General features: G+C 44.2%; 1 protein-coding gene across 7 annotated transcripts in view; it reads left to right on the top strand.

The window, feature by feature from the left end:
* LOC123771277 (transmembrane protein 245) overlaps nucleotides 1-21,654 on the top strand; it is a 449,452-nt gene that overhangs the window by 18,701 nt on the left and 409,097 nt on the right. For all 7 annotated transcript variants that reach the window (XM_069305159.1, XM_069305161.1, XM_045763753.2 and 4 more), the window contains exons 2-5: nucleotides 3,205-3,415; nucleotides 10,170-10,354; nucleotides 12,654-12,828; nucleotides 17,033-17,153. In XM_069305159.1, coding sequence (XP_069161260.1) covers nucleotides 3,248-3,415; nucleotides 10,170-10,354; nucleotides 12,654-12,828; nucleotides 17,033-17,153 — 649 coding nt within the window. In that variant the 5' untranslated portion in view covers nucleotides 3,205-3,247. The remainder of the gene's footprint in view (nucleotides 1-3,204; nucleotides 3,416-10,169; nucleotides 10,355-12,653; nucleotides 12,829-17,032; nucleotides 17,154-21,654) is intronic.

Genomic DNA, 21,654 nt, shown 5'->3' with positions numbered 1-21,654 from the left:
TGTTCAGTGGCGGCCCTCCGCTGTTGTTTGCGTGCCGCAGCGTTTGGGTCCGGAGCGCGTTTTGCGTTGATCCGGTTCTGTTCTTCCCGGTTCGCGGGTGATAGTGTCCCGGATGGTCAGCCGTGTTCTTGCGGCTACGCTGCCTGTGTTCTTCCCTCATGCCTGTGGCGTTTGTGGCTTCGCTGCTCTTGCTGCCGTCTGGGCGACGTGGCCTTGCGGTCTTTCGGGCATGGATTTTTGGTGTTCGTGCAGGGGCCTTGCTGCTCGTGGTTCTCGTGTTGTTCACGGGATTTTCGGGGCTGTGGCGCCTTGGGTTGACGTTTGCTGCCGGTTGTCTCGCCTCCTTGGGGGGGGTGCGTGGTGTCTGCCTCCCGGTTTTGTCCCTTTGACCTTCCTCTGTGGTTAGTTAGCTCCGGGGAGCCGACGGGGCTCCCCCCAGAAAACCAGCGTTGAATGTAATGAAACGCCATTTTCTGGGTGAGACCCGGAGGCTCCCCGGCAACCCTCCTCCCTCCGGTCGGCATTTTTCGCGTGTTTTGACATCCAGCCTCAGAACTGATGGGTGGATAGCCGGCGTGGGATGTCTGGGGCTCCCCCTTCCCCCTCCCGGGGAGGGGGGAGCTGCGCAGACAGCGGCGCGGTGACGTATGACGTCATACTAGTTTCCTTGTTTTCTATTGAAGAGTTCTATCCACTAGTTCGGCTTTAGGTAGCAATTTTCACCAGAATAGGGGTTTGTTTTGGAATGCTTACCTTTCTGGATGCTTGACCCGGTCGATGGCAGACATGGAATGCTTCCAACCACACGGGGGTTTCTATAGGCCATTGCTCCCCTTGCCTCTCTGAGGGGGCCAGGTTCTGGCTCGTGGTCCCCAGTAGGCCCTAGAACTCCATACACATGACTGATGCCAAAGTCTGACATTAGCATATCAGCCGGTAAAGCTCCGGGGAGCCTCCGGGTCTCACCCAGAAAATGGCGTTTCATTACATTCAATGCTGGTTTTTTTATTATTTCTGGGGTGGGATAAACATATTTTCTGCCTCCTGACACCTCAGGGTAATGCAGTCCATCATGTCTTGTACAGACTTTCCTCTGAGTTTTGTCTTCCATGGTATTTCTCTTAGAAATTTTGTAATCTCATAATAGTTTCCCCTTCGGTATTTCAGCCTTTTACTTTTCGGTCCTTTCCTTGGATGGGTTATTCCTACTGCCAACAGATACTCAAATATTAGGACACTGTGGTCACTCATTCCTATTGGGGGTTCTGATTTGACTTCCTTTATGTCTGTCTCATTCAGGGTGAATCTCAGATCAAGTCTGGCTCGTTCATTATTCCCTCTCATTCTTGTGGGCCACTTGATATGTTGTTATAGGAAGTTTCTTGTTACCATGTCTAATAACTTGCTTCCATGTTTGTGTAAATCACTTTGAAGCTCACTTTCATTTGTCCATCCTCACTTAATCTTACTCTTGCTGGCTGTTTCACTGGTGCAAACAGTTGCTCCATGGACTGGGCTGCATAGGTGGGGTTGGTTTGCTGTGCGATACTTACTACTATGCCCGGCCCCAGCACACCCCAAGGTCGACTGATCGTTTCCCGTGAGCGCGCATCCGCACTAAAATGTTTATTCAGTACTCTTTTTTCACTTTTCCCACTTCAATTTTCGTGCTACGTCGTTCATTTTGTTATCAAATTGTTCGCAATAGAATTCTCTAAAAGAATATTTGCATATAAGGTCAAAATGCCTGGCGTGCCACCTACATCAAACCCAAAAATCTGCCAAGCGTTACCTGTGAGCGCACACCCACACTAAAATATTTATACTCTTTTTAAAATTTTCCACCTCAATTTCCGTTTTATATCGTTCATTTTGGCATCAAATTGCTTGCAATAGAATGCTCTATGGGGACATAGGCATATAAGGTCAAAAGGCCTTTTGCGCTACCCGCATCAAACCCGAAAATTGGCTGAGCGTTACCCATGAATTCACACCCACCCACACCCAAATGTTTATACTCTTTTTTTTTCAGTGTTTTTACCTCTATTTTCATGCTGTGTCGTTCATTTTGGTATCAAATTCTTCGCAATAGAATGCTCTAAAAGGATATACCTGTACCGCAGAAGTTTGCTAATCTGAACTATATGGAAATGACCCCTTGCCGGATGAGCACGTTTTCCGGATTAACTTTTTCACCACAGAAGTCCAAAAGTGAACATTTCCAACAATTTTTATACCACAAACAACATAATTTGAATTGTCACATATAATTATAAAGTATTAAACCAGAATCTTCAACTTGCCTGGTGGGGCCTCGTAGCCTGGTGGATAGCGCGCAGGACTCGTAATTCTGTGGCGCGGGTTCGATTCCCGCACGAGGCAAAAACAAATGGGCAAAAGTTTCTTTCACCCTGAATGCCCCTGTTACCTAGCAGTAAATAGGTACCTGGGAGTTAGTCAGCTGTCACGGGCTGCTTCCTGGGTGTTGTTTTTGTTTCGCAAGACGAGCGTTTCACATGATGAGCTCGGTTCCGGAACGGATTAAATTCGTTAATTCGAGGCACCACTGTATATTTGTATACAGATGCATTTTGCATTATCAGTCAGGCTATGTGTTATCATAAGGTTTGGATGATGCTGGGGTGGGACATAGTTCAAGGGGATGGGGAGGAGGGAGGATTGGATGGGCATTTAGTGGGGGGGGCTGGGAGGTGTTGGGGCAGTGAGGATTTCTATTGGATGAAAGGTGGGGAGTGATGCTTCTCTCTGAGGCTGCTGAACTGCTTGTGGAGGGTTCCCCACTCCCCTTTGGGATTGTAGGGTTTGGGGTCCATGGTTCCCTGATTCCCTTCTTTTGCCCTGTACTTCTTCCTTGCATCTGCTGCCCTGCTGCTGTGTAATAATATAGTAGTGATTCTTAAGTTTGCAAGCATAGCTTCAGCTCCTCACAATCCTGATGCACAGGTTCTGTGTCAGATTGAGTGACCAATCCTCAATCAATTGAATAATTTGCACAGAACATAGTCTTTGCACCATCCTAGAATTTGTTAGTGTGGTTCATAAGAGAGTGGACTCTTGTTACTGTATATATAATTATTTTACCTGAAATATTTTGGGAATCATAATGTTATTGTGACCTGTCATATAGTTAACAATCAGCTATATTGTATTAATGTATCTAAAGGAAGTAAAATGTCTTGACAGGTGTGACATGGAAGAATAATTCAGTAGAACATTAAGCACAACGATGGCCCTGTACGGAGAGAACGTTCGCTCGCCCCTCGAGCAAGTCTGGCGACAGTTTGTCCCTCAGGGTTATGATCAAGCTCTACGCAATGCCTTCTACAATGTGGCTGCAATTGTGTTTGTTGGCTGTGTTGCTGCTGCTGCCTGGTCTGTTTACATGATCTTCCAGGTGAGCCATGTTACTAATACTGTACCTAACATGCCCTATATACATGTTTACGTATCTTGTATGTATAGTGTTTACCTATCTAGCATACATGGTGTGTGATGTAATACTTTGGGCCCCACCTCTTGGCTATTTGTACCTGGCATGTTTAGATTTCTTTGTTTTATTTTATTTGACACTAGCAGTACCCAGCCACGCGTTTCTGTGGCTCAGCAACGCATGTGTGTTGCTGAGCCACAGCAACCTTCCCTGTCCCCCAGTCCTCCCCACCATTTCCCCCCTCACCCATCTCCTCGGCCTTCCAACCATTCCCCACTCCACCGTCCCCTCGTCCTCCCCACCACCAATTGGTTCAATTGGGACCAAAGAGCCAAAGCTCAACCCCCGTAAGCACAATTAGGTGAGTACCATTCCCCACTTCACCATCCCATCCTCCTTCCCACCATGCCCCACTCCCCTGTCCCTTTGTCCTCCCCACCATTCTCCATTCCCCCATCCCCTCGTCCCCACCATCCCAATCTCCACCGTCCCAAACTCCAATGTCCGCTCATCCTTCCCCACCATTACCTCCCTCCCGTGTTCCCTCGTCATCCCCACCATTCCCCACTCCCTCATCCGATGCCTTCCCAAATGGTCTGATGTTCCCATTAGAAAATTGGGAACATCAAGTGATCTGATGTTCCCATCACCGAAATATAAGAAAAAGTTAAATAATGAAATTAAAATATGAAAAAATAATAAAATAAACTATAGTCTCAAAATGAACAGTATGGTAAACAACACAGCTCAATTCCAACACAATTCACACAAAATAATTAAATCAAAATGAAAATAAATCAAAATCTATGAAAATTCAATTTATCAATGCAATCAGAAACATTGATATGTGTGAGAGAGTGTCTCTCAAGATTCTCCCACAGCTGACTTGAATGGCTGATTGCAGTGCACAGTGCACCGATCTTGTGCACAAGGTCCTATTTCTGTTAACCCAAGATAGTGACCTGGCATGTTGGGTATCTCCAGAATGCCCACTTAACCAGGAACACTTTCATAATACGGAGGCCGCGTATGTCCAGGCAGGAAGTAGATACAGGGAGTTAAGCATACTTGCCACCAAGGGTCATTGGGTACATTGGCCGGTGGGAGCGTGAGAGCAGAGGGGAGACGCTAGCAGCGTCTGACCTCTGGGGTCAACCGGCGCGATAGAAAATAACAGCTATGACGTGGTCGTGATGTGTTCATGACGTCACTCCTGCTACTGCTCATCGAACGAGCTAATATGATTGGTTCTCGCCCATTTGCTGCAATGCTATTGGTCAAATTGTAATCCCCTTGTGTGTGCCCCACAAGATGCCCTGAGCTTCAGGCAAAACCCATTCAAGTGAGGGAGACCAAACCCAGAGGACGGGTTCTGTTCTGTCTACCGGCCAATAGACTGAACACCGTCTATTCCTCACCATCAAGTTAACTCAGCGTCTCTACAATATACTACACACCCGCCCAGAATCACGAGTGTGAATATATTGTTCAGAAGCCTAAAGTGACAAATCTCCAGAGCGAAACAGACTGGTATCAGGTAACCCCTGGTGACAAATATCGTTGTGAGTGACTTAGAGTGAACTAAGGCAGTGCCACTGCCTAAGTAACCTGTGTGTGACTTTACCACAAGTGTACCTGCATGGTACCGCAGCCGCCGCCAGCCGCCACTTGTCCCGAGCGTGTACCTCAGTACCTCGAGGCGCTCGCCGCCGCCCTCACTACTACGTGACGTCACCACCTTATTCGCCGCCAGTGCCGGTGTGTGTGCGTGTGTGTCTGTCTGTTAAGCATACAGCACTCCCTACTGCAAGTACCCTCCGTGTCTACGAGCGAAACCAGCTGTTAGGCCACCTACGAGTGCTTGTATAAATGGGCCTGAGTGAGTGAGTAAGGAATGGTACCCTATCTGTAAGTACAAGATCTTGTCATTGTTTTATTGTGTGTGATGATCTGAGGGATCAACCACAGCTCTCACCTTCTCCTACCTGTCACAGGTTATAGGTGAATCGACAGTGTATGTGTGTTTATCTGTGTGGTATCACGGCATTTCACTAGTCTGTGAATGTGACTTTCACATACACCACACATTTAGTATTGTGTGTGATTATTATTGTGCATGTTATTGCCTGTCCCATTGACAGTGTATTTGTTGATTTATTGCATATCATCATTACCAAGTATCCGGTTGGAACTCTTGTGATCCCTTTGCATGCCGGCAGTTAGGTTGCCGTGTTAATGATTGGCTGTCAACTGTGTTAAGTTAGGTGTTTCTCCACGAGTGGATACGAGTCAATTAGCCAGACGTCAAGAGTCTCGCTAATACAATCATAGCTTTACCTTGCTAACGCCAATCTAAAGTAAATCAAGCACCCTGTGTATTAGTGGTTAAGTTAGTAAATAAACTACTGTTAAGCTTTATGCGGTGTTTCCGTTGAACCACTTCTGAATACTGCCAACATTACTCAAGCCTTCAGCTCTAAGTGTCTTTAACACCGAGTTGTCTATAATCACTAAACTATAAATGTGATGAGGACCCTAGGAGTCCTTTAAAGTGTTAAATCATTGAGGAGATTCCAACGATCAATGTGGAGCAGGACCAGGTGAGACTAGTCTGAGAAGAGACCCTCAAGGACTCTAACTCGACCTTGCTCCCAGGCCCTGTACGGTTGCTCTCGTATTTTCTATTCTGCTAATTCCGACAGTTTCGTGAAGTGTCTGCCACATGTACATTGGCGATGTACGCATTGTAGTCATGAAAGCAAAAAAGAAAACCCCCACAATATGGAATTGTAACATATTTAGTATAGCATGTGTGTTGTTCTTACATGCAACAGATGGCGCTGTTTTTCAAGAACAGCATAGTTTTGCCTGTCACAGGTGTGGCATCTTTACTTATACTTATACTTACGAAATGAACGGTATGGTAAACAACACAGTTCAATTCCAACACAATGTCACACAGAATAATTCAATAAAAAATAAAATAAATCAAAATCTATGCAAATAAAATTTATCAATGCAATCGGAAACATTGAAATGGAATTTGTGACATTTACTATAGCGTGCATATTGCTATTATGTGCAACAGATGGCACTGTTTTTAAAAAAACGCATGTTTTTACCTGTCACAGGGGTGGCATCTATATAGTAGGTATATACAAAGACGCGCCTTTTCGAATGTAACGTTGTCAACATTTCAAAGCAATCGGTGAAGAACTTTTGGAGATTAAAGCGTGTGTTGCTCTTACTTCCAACAGATGGCGCTGTTTAAAAAAAAAAAAAATCCTGTCACAGGTGAGGCATGTATATAGTAGACATACAAAAAGACGCGCCTATTCGAATACAACGTTGTCAAAATTTCAAAGCAATCGGTAAAAAGATTTCGAAGATTTCCCTCATGGAAAAACACAGTTTTTCAGAAAAAGCATGTTTTTTTCAACGTCACAGACGTGACATCTATATAGTACAGGGGTACCTTGGTTTAAGAGTTTAATCCGTTCCTGGAGACGGCTAGTAACCTGAAAACTCGTAACCCGAAGCTAATTTCCCCATAAGAAATAAAGGGAAATGAATTAATCCGTTCCTGACTACCCAAAAACCTCTTCAAACTAAATTTTATACCCAATTCATCGAAATCTACACTGCAAAACTATGTTCACGTTATTACTTACCCTTGTTGATGACTGCTGTTGGAGTATGGAAGATGGTGAGGAGAGATATTATGGTATTACTGATTGGAAGGGGAGTCCCCTTCCATTATAACATCAGGCAGTGAGGACTTCTCTGGAGTGCACTCTCAGGCATGTTTTACCTGCATACCACTAGGACCTGCTTGTGGCTCACTGCTTGCTTATCTTACTAAGAATCTGTCTAAAGACACTTGTTTTCCCTACATTTTAGCACTTGTCTGTACTAAGACATCACATTGTCATTTAAAAGGTCAATGCAACGGCCTGCTACAGCTTTATCTGGGTGAGTTTTTTCAACAAAACTTTGCAGTTCTTCCCATACTTCACACATTTTCTTAATGAAGAAGGGACATTCTCTACTGCCTCTACTCACAACTGTTTTCTTAGGTTGAACCTTGCCACTGGCTTTCATGGGACCCATTGCGAGATATATAATAACAATTTTTATGTTTAAATATCCAACAAAACACTGTAAATCCTGGTGAAGAATTGAGGCGGGATAGTCACTGGGTGCAAGGCACTGGTAAACTGAGCAGCGATCGTCGTGCCACCACGTGCTAGTCGGCCCGTATGCGTATCAACACCTCGTATCCTGATGCAATCCTCGTATCCCAATACAAATTTTCAGAGCAAATCCTGCTTGTAACCCGAAAAACTCGTAACCAGGGGCGCTCGTAAGCCGAGGTACCACTGTATGTACTGTATATAAAAACCTGCTCAGATGGGAATGGAACGTTGTGTGAAAATTTCAAAGCAATCGGTGAAGAACTTTATAGGCGATTTTGAACAAATGATCATTTCCATTTTTACTTATATAGATATTTACTCCTGAAGCTGTGGCTACAGGTGTCTATCTACTACTAACAGTGCATAACATTCATTTGTTACCTTCACTGTGTGTGAGGTTTTTCTTGTTTATCTCGGGTTCATTTGCATTTCCTGCTTCCACCACATTATCTTGACTTATTTTCCCTCAAATTGAAAAGGCTGTCCTCTTTTTGTTACTCTAGAAGATCTTGTGTATCAAATTTACTCAGTTTCTATGATTGAGCCACAGAGATTTTACAGAAAAGAGATAGTTGGGTTGACTGCATCTATCTGGACCTAAAAAAGGCTTTCGACAGAATTACACATAAGAGGTTGTTCTGGAAACTGGAAAATATTGGAGGGGTGACAGGTAAGCTTCTAACATTGATGAAAAATTTTCTGACTGATAAAAAAATGAGAGCAGTAATCAGAGGCAATGTATCGGACTGGAGAAATGTCACAAGTGGAGTACCACAGGGTTCAGTTCTTGCACCGGTGATGTTTATTGTCTACATAAATGATCTACCAGTTGGTATACAGAATTATATGAACATGTTTGCTGATGATGCTAAGATAATAGGAAGGATAAGAAACTTAGATGATTGTCATGCCCTTCAAGATGACCTGGACAAAATAAGTATATGGAGCACCACTTGGCAAATGGAATTTAATGTTAATAAATGCCATGTTATGGAATGTGGAACAGGAGAACATAGACCTCACACAACCTATATATTATGCGAGAAATCTTTAAAGAATTCTGATAAAGAAAGAGATCTAGGGGTGGTTCTAGATAGAAAACTATCACCTGAGGACCACATAAAGAATATTGTGCGAGGGAGGAGCCTATGCCATGCTTTCTAACTTCAGAATGGCTTTTAAATACATGGCGATATACTAAAGAAATTGTTCACGACTTTTGTTAGGCCAAAGCTAGAATATGCAGCTGTTGTGTGGTGCCCATATCTTAAGAAGCACATCAACAAACTGGAAAAGGTGCAAAGACATGCTACTAAGTGGCTCCCAGAACTGAAGGGCAAGAGCTACAAGGAGAGGTTAGAGGCATTAAATATGCTAAAACTAGAAGACAGAAGAAAAAAAGAGGTGATATGATCACTACATACAAAATAGTAACAGGAATTGATAAAATTGATAAAGAAGATTTTCTGAGACCTGGAACTTTAAGAAAAAGAGGTCATAGATTTAAATTAGCTAAACACAGATGCCGAAGAAATATAAGAAAATTCACTTTCGCAAACAGAGTGGTAGATGGTTGGAACAAGTTTTTTGAGACAGTGGTGGAGGCCAAGACCGTCAGTAGTTTCAAAGCATTATATGACAGTGCTGGGAAGACGGGACACCACGAGCGTAGCTCTCATCCTGTAACTGCACTTAGGTAATTACACTTAGGTAATTACAACCCTTGACAAAAATGAGTTCCCAATTGAGCTCTTCATTCAGCTCGTCGTCCAAACAAAGACCCAAGTGATTCCATGCACCCACCAAAACCCCCTATTTATGAATGAAAAAGATTCACAAACGACTCGCAACTGTTGATGTTTGAACAGTTCCAGAACAAGTGCTTCACTGAAGAATTTTTTTTTAACCATAACGCTGTAAATGCTTCACCCACGTACTACAAATAATCGCCGACAGGACCTAAACACCTAACCTAACCTATGCTTATATATATATAATATATATATAATATATATTTATTTATTTATTTATTTATTTATTTATTTTATATCATGGTTGCCATGTTGAACACAAATTTTACTATAATATACCTATTAATTTTCTTCAAATTTTCTTACAATGTACCTGTTAATATTCTTAATTTTGCTACAAACTAACCTACTTAAAATTATCTGTTAAATTAAGGACCTGCCTGAAACGCTGTGCATATTAGTGGCTTTACCAGAATGTAAAAACATCAATGCTATATACTCTCATAAACCCAATGTTCCTTCTTTTATATAAATAAATACTGTAAATAAATAAATAAATAAAACATGTTTGTCACAGTGGGGCACAAGGTCACACACTGCTTAGTAGGGGATACAAATCATTGGCAACGCACAATGGCTTTTGCTTGGGGGAGCAATTGTGCAAGGAGGCTTTAACTCTGACATTGTTTCATTCGATAATTATAGTCTTTGACCTGAAGTACACACCCTCTAAAACTTGAATTGTTTATTTACATGATCTCAATTCCACAGCCATTCGTACAGCCTCTGCTGTGGGCAGTTCTGTGTGGGTCGTTACTTCATCCTGCGAAGCACACAGTGACCACATGGACTCAAGGATGGCTGTCAGAGGTGCAGTCTACTCATGGTCTCCTCTCCTTTGCTATAGCTTTGTTACCTCTACGCCTTCTTGACACCATCTCGGAAGTTGTGGGCAGGTGAGTGTTACTGGTTAATATTACAGAGTAATAATACGGTCACAGTAATGTGGATGAAGATATGATGTCCGACCTACGTATCAGAAAATAAAGAAACTATGACGTTTTGGTCTGTCTTGGACCATTGTCAAGTTATCAAGACTGATAATGGTCTAGAATGGCTCAAAATGTCAACGTTAATTCATTTGCTGATGTGAGGTTTGGACATCAACAGTATAGTTTCCTTACAGCTTGGTGTTGCAGCCATCTACCTTCCTGGCACCATCTTCAACACCTGTAGACTTGAGTGGTATTAGTCACTTTGAGGTTTGAGCAACATAAACTACATCAATGTCATTGTAGTACTTGATCATGGACTGATGATTGGGGATGCCTTCCTGTTCATACTGACTTGTGGGGATGCCTTCCTGTCCATACTGATGGGTGGCAATGCCTTCCTGTCCATACTGATGGGTGGCGATGCCTTTCTGTCCATACTGATAGGTGGGGATGCCTCCCTATCCATACTGATGAGTGGGGCTGTGACACTTTTTTCAGGTATACTCAATGTAAACCAACGACTATGTATACTGTGCTCCAGGGCTGTCTTATCACTTTCAAACATACAATCTGGCAAGCCATCCAGGTGGAGTGGGTCAAGGCCCAGTCCCCAGGGAAAGTACTCCCACAATTTTACCTGCTTAGGGTATGATGGACCCCTCCACACTGGACACAAGGAATAACTAGTATGTATACCGATGACCAAACAACACACCAGAAGATGGAGACGACGATGTTTTGGTCCATCCTGGACCATTATCAAGTTGATTGTGATGGGAGTGAGGAAGGCATGTACATAAGTCAGGTGAGGAGTAGATGAGAGAAGAAGGTAATTCCTAGAAGGTAAGAGTAAGGTGAAAAGTAAGTACAGGAAGAAAGATAGTATGTTTGTTACCATACTGTACTACCAAAACTACCTTGATCATAACAGGGATGCCTTCCTGTCCATACTGATTGGTGAAGATGTCCTTCAGTCATCTTCTTAGCCCTTCTCTTCATTCATAGTTTGCAACTCTTGCCACTGTATTGTTAATTGGTGTTATAAATGTTGGCTGCTATGGGGGATCTAGTATTAATAGGGAGGAGAGTCAGTTAGAATTAAGATGTATCACAAGTAATGGAGATCATATAGGCCCGGCCCCCAATAAAAATATAAAACAGTAATATCTATAGTGGCTTCCAGAAAAGGTCAGCCTAGAGGTAGATCATTGATCTCTTACACAGGAAGAATGGATACTTCTTTAAAACTAACTTATTTATTAAACCCTCTTAACAATCCCCCATATACATTCACAACAATAACAATAATTACTTTACCACACTATCTTACGTTAAAAGCCTTGGTCCACATAGGCAGGATACAAGGTTTTACAATTAGCACAAGCTAGGGTAAAGTCTACTAGTGAAGAACTTGAAGCTTGAGGCAGCTGAGGGAAGTGAGCCCACGTGGCGTACCCTAACACAACATAACACTTAAGGGTACCCAAAACACTGGCAAATACTACCCAAGGTCTACACAAGTCTTACAATTCCAGAGTAGGCACGGTTATACACAACAGTACTTATCTTAGTAGTTACAGGAACTAAAGGTAAGGGAAAGAAGTAGGAGGAAGGGTAGAGGGATGCAGAGCAACACAGTAGAGATGTTGACACCACGACGCCAGCCAGAGAAGACCGCTTCAGCCTCCAGTCCCAGAGCTCCCGGGCTGACTCGCTGCCGGCCGACTACTCAGCTAATTGTACAGCAGCCCTATATCCAAGTTTACTCAGATCTACTTTACTAATACTTTCTGATCATTTGTAAACATAGTTGATGCCTATTTTATTAATTAATAATCAACCACAAGCTCAGTCTTTAAATGCTCTGTGAGAAACAAGATTCGTCTTACTTCTGGCAAGGAAGATACGAACAGAGACACGTCGACAAGCATCTCAAATAATATAAAGTCATTTATTTAGCTCAATTTGACCTCTGGTTTCCACTGATGAACCCAGGGTCGTAACAGTTGGCATGCTCTGAGACCATTTTCCATCTAGTGTTGTACCTGTCTATATTTATTGGTTCATCTGAAAGTTATAAATAGGCTTTTTAAACACTGACTTAACAATTTAGGCTTGCCAGGTTTTCAGCACTGGATATATTTTTGTGTGTTATTAAAGTTGTGGTTCAAAATGTAGCATAATATACTTTACTTGCATAGTGTATTTGTGTTTAGTTTATTTTGCAAAATGTTTTTCAATGCAAGTTGTATACTGATAGGTTTGTGGTGCGTCATGTTCGGAGTGTTGTGATGGTGACGGTAATCCTACCTGTGGTGTACATCATTATCCACCACACCCCAGAGGTTCTCACCAGCTTTGCATATGCCACCTTCTCGTGCCTCTGTTACTTCATCACTGCTGTTGTCTCGATCGTCACCACTAATGGATATATAGTAAGTCATTTCATATGTAACTCTTTTAATAGCTTGGCACTCTGCTCTTAATTAGGTGTACTTAGGTTATCTCTCTTCTTAAATTATCTTGCTCTAATTTAATATTGATTTTCCATTGTCAGGGACAGATTGTATTTAGGTTTAGCCACCGCACTGTGCACCTGGTTTCGGCAAAAACTTCATAGTGCAATTGTTAAGACATTTTTTGTTGTTTTTATAAATGTTCAGGTAAAGTTAATGTCAAAATATTTCCAAACTTAGTTACAGTATTTTCATTTCAAAACAGTGATGAAAACATTAAAATATAGACCTAATTAAAAAAAAAGTACAACTCGCAGAGCGCCGTCTGCGCAGCACGGTGGTTAATAAAGTCTTAGGCAAACTGATGACCTGGTCCAGGATGCAACCCAACAACAGTTACCTAACTTCTGGCTCCCTGTTTATTGATAGGTGAACAGAGGCATCAGGTGAATGGAACAGTGACTATCAGTCTCTGTTTTGCTTGCAGGATCTGTTGGAAATTGTTGATGATAGTAATGAATATTATATAATATTTTGAATATGTAAGTACTGTACTGAGCTCCTCTGGACCAGCTCTTAGCACACTAAATTTACGCTCTGAAGCTGCAAATTGATAGGAGAGATTGGGAGGCAAAAGACTGGAGAAGCATAACTGAAGAATTTGATGAAGGAAATATGTATAAAAAAAATGCAAAGTGAACAAAAAGCGAATAATTGAAAATGAACAAAATAATTTGAACAGTGGAAAGTTTCTTAAAAGCACAAACATGCAGCAAAGAGACTGGCAGTAATGCAAATGGGAATGTTTACTAGTGAATAAGATATTAAAAAGTGTGTAGAGGGGGAGAGAGGTACTGTAGAGGTACTTGTTTAGTATTAAAGGTGGAATTGATGAAGAAAAATGCAAGTGTATATACTATAGTATATGATTAGCTTGACTGGTGTGTGAAATGTGCAACATAGAATGCCAGGATTCCCATGTGTCTCTAAATTTGTTCAAACCTTGATGTAATACAGTTGAAATTTGTTTTCTGGGCCCCCCTGAAGCTATCTCGCTGAGATTGCTCCCAACTCCTGGGTCACAGAGTTCTATTTGCCTTACCAGAGACCTCACAGGCTATGTAGAGAGTGGGTAAAACTGCCACCCCACCGGGAAAGCACCCAGAAAGTCAGCACATCAATACTGAACGCTGCTTGGTTCAGATGAACAGAAGCCCAAAATAATTGCTAAGCAAACAAAAACTCCCCAAACAATGTAGACAAACAATCGAATCTCTTGAGACTAGCTTGAGCTCGTTAGTATCAATGCACCCTCCAGGCCTCTGGGTCCTTGAGGGTGGATTGTTGCTTACAAGTAACACACTGTCCACACTTTCATACCGACACAAAGAGGTCCACCTCAGGGCAGCTGTATATCTCAAAGCTAGCAGGACATGTTGTCAATGGTCCACTCTGTGGTAATGGAACGTAAGCAAGATAAACTGTCCGAGAATATTGACACCCCACACTCAAACCATGCGGAGAACAAAACCCCGAGAAGCCAGAACCTGGACTATCCGAAGTGTTCAGCTCCACAGGGAAAAAGGCTGAAGCGACCCCCTGACAACTGGGGCCTGACAGCTGAGTGGACAGAGCTTTGGATTCGTAGTCCTGAGGTTCCGGGTTCGATCCCCGGTGGAGATGGAAACAAATGGGTAGAGTTTCTTTCACCCCTGATGCTTCGGTTCACCTAGCAGTAAATAAGTACTTGGGAGTTAGACAGCTGTTACAGGCTGCTTCCTGGGGGTGTGTAACAAAAAGGAGACCTGGTTCAAGAGAAAACTGGACTTTTCTAAGAGAAGTTCCAGATCAGCCGGGCTGTGGTGGGTATGTGGGCCTGCGGGCCGCTCCAAGCAACAGCCTGGTCGACCAAACTCTCACAAGTCGAGCCTGGCCTCGGGGTGGGCTTGGGGAGTAGAAGAACTCCCAGAACCCCATCAAGCAGGTATCGAGCAGGTCGAGGACTGGGCCGCAGGGACACTAAGCCCCGAAATCATCTTGAGATAACCTCCCGAAGAAGGTAACACTCCTCCCCCCTCGGTTCATGAAATGAACCACCGGGGAGCAGTTGGAGTGCAACCTGTCCTCCTAATAGAACGTTACATTTTGATGTTTACTATACCCAAGGCCAAAAAATTGTCATAGTGTCCTGGTTTCTGTTTTTGGTTCTCTGGTAGGTTAGGATAAGGGCACTTTAGTATGACAGTTTCTTGATGTTGGGAAACCTTAGGAGGTTTGGCTACAGAGTGAAACTGGAGCACCGAGCCCAGGGGAAGCCAACTTCTCTTTAGGGCCCGCCATACAGCAACTAACTTGCAAACTGTACCCATAGGAATGGACCCAACCACCACCTCGGAGATGTTGTGCCTGAACACATCAAGATATGGAGAGAATGACATCACAGAACTGAACTGCGGAAAGCCCGAAGGGAAAGTCAAAGAAGTGGGAGTTAAATGACAGGTGGGGTCTGGACCCACCAGCCACAGGAGCGGCTGAACTAGAGAATCCTTTCAAAAAATATTAAAAAGTTTTGTTTTGTGAACAGAAGGGTAAACAGTTGGAACAAGCTAAATGAGAAGGTGGTGGAGGCCACAACTGTCAGTAGTTTCAAAGCATTACATGACAAAGAGTACTGGGAAGATGGGACACCACGAGTGTAGCTCTTGTCCTGTAACTACACTTGGGTAATTACCAGATGGCGACAAAGCTGCAAGGGAAACAAGACTGCTAGAGGCAGGAAAAAAGAGATGTTGACTGAAAGTCACAAACAAGGCCCAACCAAGTTCAAACCTGGAACGTAACAGACTGGGACTTCCTCCAGTTCACCAGGAACCCAAACCCAGCAAGCTGGGAAAGAACCAGATACTGGCCAACTGATAATGCAGACTGACTGGGGGCCCACACCAGCCAGTCATTGAGGTAGGCTAACACATGAACTTCTAACAGCTGCAGCTGGATTACAATGATCCACACTAGCCTGGTAAATGTAGGAGAAGGGGGCAGATTCAAGCTGAAGGGGAATAACCCTGAAGCAGTACGCTTGATGCCTCGCAACAAAACCTAACCAGTCCCTGAACCCCGGATGTATAGGAACATGCCAATAGGTGTCCTAGAGTTCCAAAGGACACTATCCAAACTCCAGCCTGTAACAGTAGATGAACCTGGATAAAGGTGGTCATGTGGAAGGTCAGACAGGAAATGAAGTTGTTTAGATCCAAGAGATCAAGAATGTACTGTAGGTCCCCCGAGTTGCCCTACAGGACCAGGAAGGACCAGAAAACCCACTGAAAGGATGAGGTCACCTCGACCACACCTGAGCCCATCCAAACTCCAATGACCCGATGCAGTGCTGGGAGGTTGCCTGATACAACAGGTGCAACCCCAAATACTGTACAGCGAAAGGAATCGACCAGCTTCTCCACAGGCTGCAGGAAATGACCAAAAAGGCTCGCAAATTGTGGGACCAGGAGTTGGCAATATGGTTGTTAACATGTTATTCCTGATGATGACAGTTATTGGTAACTGTACAGTATAGTTACTGCCCATTATTGTGACTGCACAGGATTATAGCTGTAGTGTACATCACTGCACAGTAAGGAAGCAGTATGATACTGTGGCTGTATAATGTGCTGGCTTTAAATAATTGGGACTAGGGCTATAAATTATGTTTTACCTGTCGATTACCTGTTGACGATTCCGAGGATCAACATCCCCACGTGCCAGTCTCTGACCAGGCCTCCAGGTTGGTGATGCACTCAAAATCTTTATTGAAATTAAAAAATACATATACCCAGTACATAGTATGTAACAAATTACCGTGGATGAATACTAATATTAGCCAATAGTAATCAAATAAACTGACTCAGGCTGTTGCTAAAGTGGTGGTGATGAAATTTTGAATCATGAGTTCATTAGATGTTGGGTGATACTTTATGGAACAATTGATACTTTATGGGAACAATCCTTGCTGTTGGTCAGCATATACAGTTCCCTGTTATCAATTGACTCTTTAAAACTCCACAAGCAGTTGTATCATTTTGTTACACTGTGTTAACATGTTTGTTACTGGAAATACTGGAGAAGTACACAAGGCACTTTTGCGAATATCGTCAAAAAACCCCATGTAACTAAAGTTTGTCTTCAGGCATTGGCACTGGTGCTCGGGTACCTTGGAGCAGTGATGTTCTGCTGGTCAGGCAAGACGGCTGACGTGTTGGGACGCCTTAGTCTTGTTGTCTGGCTTGTTGCGGCAGCTGGTGTTGCAGGTATGTTGTGTGTATTCTTTAAATTTGTTTGTTTTCTTCACTTGAAGTTGAAGTCAAAAGATTAAATTATGATCACAGCCCATGAGTGGCCAGTACCTCTCAAGGTGTACCAGCTCCTCTCCTCTTGGTTACCTTCGTGTGCCAGCTCCTCGCCTCCTGATTATCAGGGTGTTCAGGCTCCTCTCACCCTGGTTATCATTGTTTACTAGCTCCTCTCCTGGTGATCATGTGCCAGCTCTTCCCCTCCCGGTGATCATGATGTGCCAGCTCTTCTCCTCCTGGTGATCATGATGTGCCAGCTCTTCCCCTCCCGGTGATCATGATGTGCCAGCTCTTCTCCTCCTGGTGATCATGTGCCAGCTCTTCCCCTCCCGGTGATCATGATGTGCCAGCTCTTCCCCTCCCGGTGATCATGATGTGCCAGCTCTTCCCCTCCTGGTGATCATGTGCCAGCTCTTCCCCTCCTGGTGATCATGTGCCAGCTCTTCCCCTCCTGGTGATCATGTGCCAGCTCTTCCCCTCCCGGTGATCATGATGTGCCAGCTCTTCCCCTCCTGGTGATCATGATGTGCCAGCTCTTCCCCTCCTGGTGATCATGATGTGCCAGCTCTTCCCCTCCCGGTGATCATGATGTGCCAGCTCTTCCCCTCCTGGTGATCATGATGTGCCAGCTCTTCCCCTCCCGGTGATCATGATGTGCCAGCTCTTCCCCTCCTGGTGATCATGATGTGCCAGCTCTTCCCCTCCTGGTGATCATGATGTGCCAGCTCTTCCCCTCCTGGTGATCATGATGTGCCAGCTCTTCCCCTCCTGGTGATCATGTGCCAGCTCTTCCCTTCCTGGTGATCATGTGCCAGCTCTTCTCCTCCTGGTGATCATGTGCCAGCTCTTCCCCTCCCAGTGATCATGATGTGCCAGCTCTTCCCCTCCTGGTGATCATGATGTGCCAGCTCTTCCCCTCCTGGTGATCATGATGTGCCAGCTCTTCCCCTCCCGGTGATCATGATGTGCCAGCTCTTCTCCTCCTGGTGATCATGTGCCAGCTCTTCCCCTCCTGGTGATCATGATGTGCCAGCTCTTCCCCTCCCGGTGATCATGATGTGCCAGCTCTTCTCCTCCTGGTGATCATGATGTGCCAGCTCTTCTCCTCCTGGTGATCATGATGTGCCAGCTCTTCCCTTCCTGGTGATCATGATGTGCCAGCTCTTCTCCTCCTGGTGATCATGATGTGCCAGCTCTTCCCCTCCTGGTGATCATGATGTGCCAGCTCTTCCCTTCCTGGTGATCATGATGTGCCAGCTCTTCTCCTCCTGGTGATCATTATGTGGCAGCTCTTCTCCTCCTGGTGATCATGATGTGCCAGCTCTTCCCCTCCTGGTGATCATGTGCCAGCTCTTCCCTTCCTGGTGATCATGATGTGCCAGCTCTTCCCTTCCTGGTGATCATGATGTGCCAGCTCTTCCCTTCCTGGTGATCATGATGTGCCAGCTCTTCCCCTCCTGGTGATCATGATGTGCCAGCTCTTCCCCTCCCGGTGATCATGATGTGCCAGCTCTTCCCCTCCTGGTGATCATGAAGTGCCAGCTTCTCTCCTCCTGGTGATCATGATGTGCCAGCTCTTCTCCTCCTGGTGACCATGATGTGCCAGCTCTTCTCTTCCTGGTGATCATGATGTGCCAGCTCTTCTCCTCCTGGTGATCATGATGTGCCAGCTCTTCTCCTCCTGGTGATCATGATGTGCCAGCTCTTCTCCTCCTGGTGATCATGATGTGCCAGCTCTTCCCCTCCCGGTGATCATGATGTGCCAGCTCTTCCCCTCCTGGTGATCATGAGGTGCCAGCTCTTCCCCTCCTGGTGATCATGATGTGCCAGCTCTTCTCCTCCTGGTGATCATGATGTGCCAGCTCTTCTCCTCCTGGTGATCATGATGTGCCAGCTCTTCCCTTCCTGGTGATCATGATGTGCCAGCTCTTCCCTTCCTGGTGATCATGATGTGCCAGCTCTTCTCCTCCTGGTGATCATTATGTGGCAGCTATTCTCCTCCTGGTGATCATGATGTGCCAGCTCTTCCCCTCCTGGTGATCATGATGTGGCAGCTCTTCTCCTCCTGGTGATCATTATGTGCCAGCTCTTCTCCTCCTGGTGATCATGATGTGCCAGCTCTTCTCCTCCTGGTGATCATTATGTGGCAGCTCTTCTCCTCCTGGTGATCATGATGTGCCAGCTCTTCTCCTCCTGGTGATCATTATGTGCCAGCTCTTCTCCTCCTGGTGATCATGATGTGCCAGCTCTTCTCCTGGTGATCATGATGTGCCAGCTCTTCCCCTCCTGGTGATCATGATGTGCCAGCTCTTCCCCTCCTGGTGATCATGATGTGCCAGCTCTTCCCCTCCTGGTGATCATGATGTGCCAGCTCTTCCCCTCCTGGTGATCATGATGTGCCAGCTCTTCCCCTACTGGTGATCATGATGTGCCAGCTCTTCCCCTCCTGGTGATCATGATGTGCCAGCTCTTCCCCTCCTGGTGATCATGATGTGCCAGCTCTTCCCCCTCCTGGTGATCATGTGACAGCTCTTCCCTTCCTGGTGATCATGTGACAGCTCTTCCCTTCCTGGTGATCATGATGTGCCAGCTCTTCTCCTCCTGGTGATCATTATGTGGCAGGTCGTTGTCTCATGGTTAACTAGATGAAACACCTCCTCCTATCCTTGTGATCATGATATTCCAGTTCCTCTCCTGGTTATCATGGTGTATGTCATGATGTGTCGATTAATCCTTTAACTGCGCCGCCTCCAAATATGACACCCCCCCCCCCCAGTGCGCAGAAAATAAATTATCTTGAAAAAATTCTTTTGTTTTTTAAAGTGTCAAAAACCCTTCCCTCAGTATGGGTATGTCAAAAAAAATTGAAATTGTACTTACTTTGGCTGCTATGGGGTCTGTAAGTTGGCACGTGACATCATCATTACCCGTTCGCCGGGGCCAGTGGGGCGCCCAGGGCGGGGCGTGCGAGTTGCCGCGAATATATTTTTATTCATTTTTTGCTCACAGTTCCAAATACATTTTATTTGTTTTTACGTGCTAATCCTATGTATAATGAACACGTACACTATATTATGGCAGTAAAACATCCGTACTGTCCTAGGACACTGTGTTATGTGCATGACACTTGTGAACACATATGTGCACATATTTACCATGCATTATGCTAATTTATGTATATATACAATCTATTTACAAACTATACACTGTCACACACTATATACATTCACCATCAACACATTCAGAACACCGCGAGTGTGAGCAGCCACACCCAGACAGGCCCTCCCTCACTCCAACATCTTACTCGCCAACATTGCTCCTTCCACCATACTGTTATTGTTTTGATTACACTATTTACACATGTTATATATACCTATCTACATGTTTTATTTACCAGAACTATGAAAGTAAGCCGGTATTGTGTCCAAACAGTACAGTGGCCACCATACACTGCATGAGAAATCACACAGCAGACAGCAGCCGACGCTACGATTATGACGTCGCCTCCTTCGCCAAAATAGCTCCACTCAACATACTCCTATTTCTGTTATTACACTATACACACACACACACACACACACACACTGTATATACCCATGTACATGTGTGTTCCCCATAGCGAACCACGAAGCTAGTATGGTGAGCAAAACAAGAGTGGCTGCCACAGTGAGGCTACCTCAATTCTCTCCCTCCCTCCCTCACCAAAATTCCTCCTTCCACAATACTATGCACAACGCTAATTATAACCACAATCCTGGTCACTAATTCCTGTAAATGAATAATTGACCACAAGTTTATTTTGAAAAGGGACCTAAAAAGTCATTTTAAGATTCCTAGATGGACGAAATAATGCTATGGTGCTGTGGCTAGCGTTGTGAACATCGTAAACAGCATTGAATCACTGATATTTGAACATTGTACCCAGTCATTATCACACTCAGGCTCTTCTATAAAACTATCATGGCTAAATAATACAGGTTATATATATATTTCAACATTATTAGGCGATGCTGTGGTCACACGCTGAACAGCAGTGCTGTGCGCTCATGCTGCGAGCGCCAGCCTTGGTTGCTCACTCACTACTGAGGCGCTCACACCCGGCAATGTCTACCACAATTATTTTTAAGGGGGCGGTATTCCCAAAATATGCAATAAATGAAAACTCGTTCAATTTCAATCAAACTTTTTTGACAAGTTGTATATGAAAAGGGTTTCATTTGGTCCAAGTCTCAGCATCGTAGCATAAATAGGAAGGGAGAAAAAAATATTGAATTACTGTATGTGTCAAAAATTTTCCAAAATGGTCAAAAACGATTATCAGACAAAAATGTCAACTGAAATCATGTCTATGACTCTCAGCTATCACAATAGCATATATTAAAAACAAATTATAATTAGTTTTATTAAAAAAAATTTTAGTTAAAAAAAAAAAAAAGGCAAATTTTACTTTTTTTTTTTT

This window comes from Procambarus clarkii, chromosome 54, assembly GCF_040958095.1.
Source record: "Procambarus clarkii isolate CNS0578487 chromosome 54, FALCON_Pclarkii_2.0, whole genome shotgun sequence".
Classification (NCBI taxonomy): Eukaryota; Metazoa; Arthropoda; class Malacostraca; order Decapoda; family Cambaridae; genus Procambarus; species Procambarus clarkii.
Note: the sequence above shows the minus strand (reverse complement) of the source record. Positions and strands in the feature narration are given on the sequence as shown.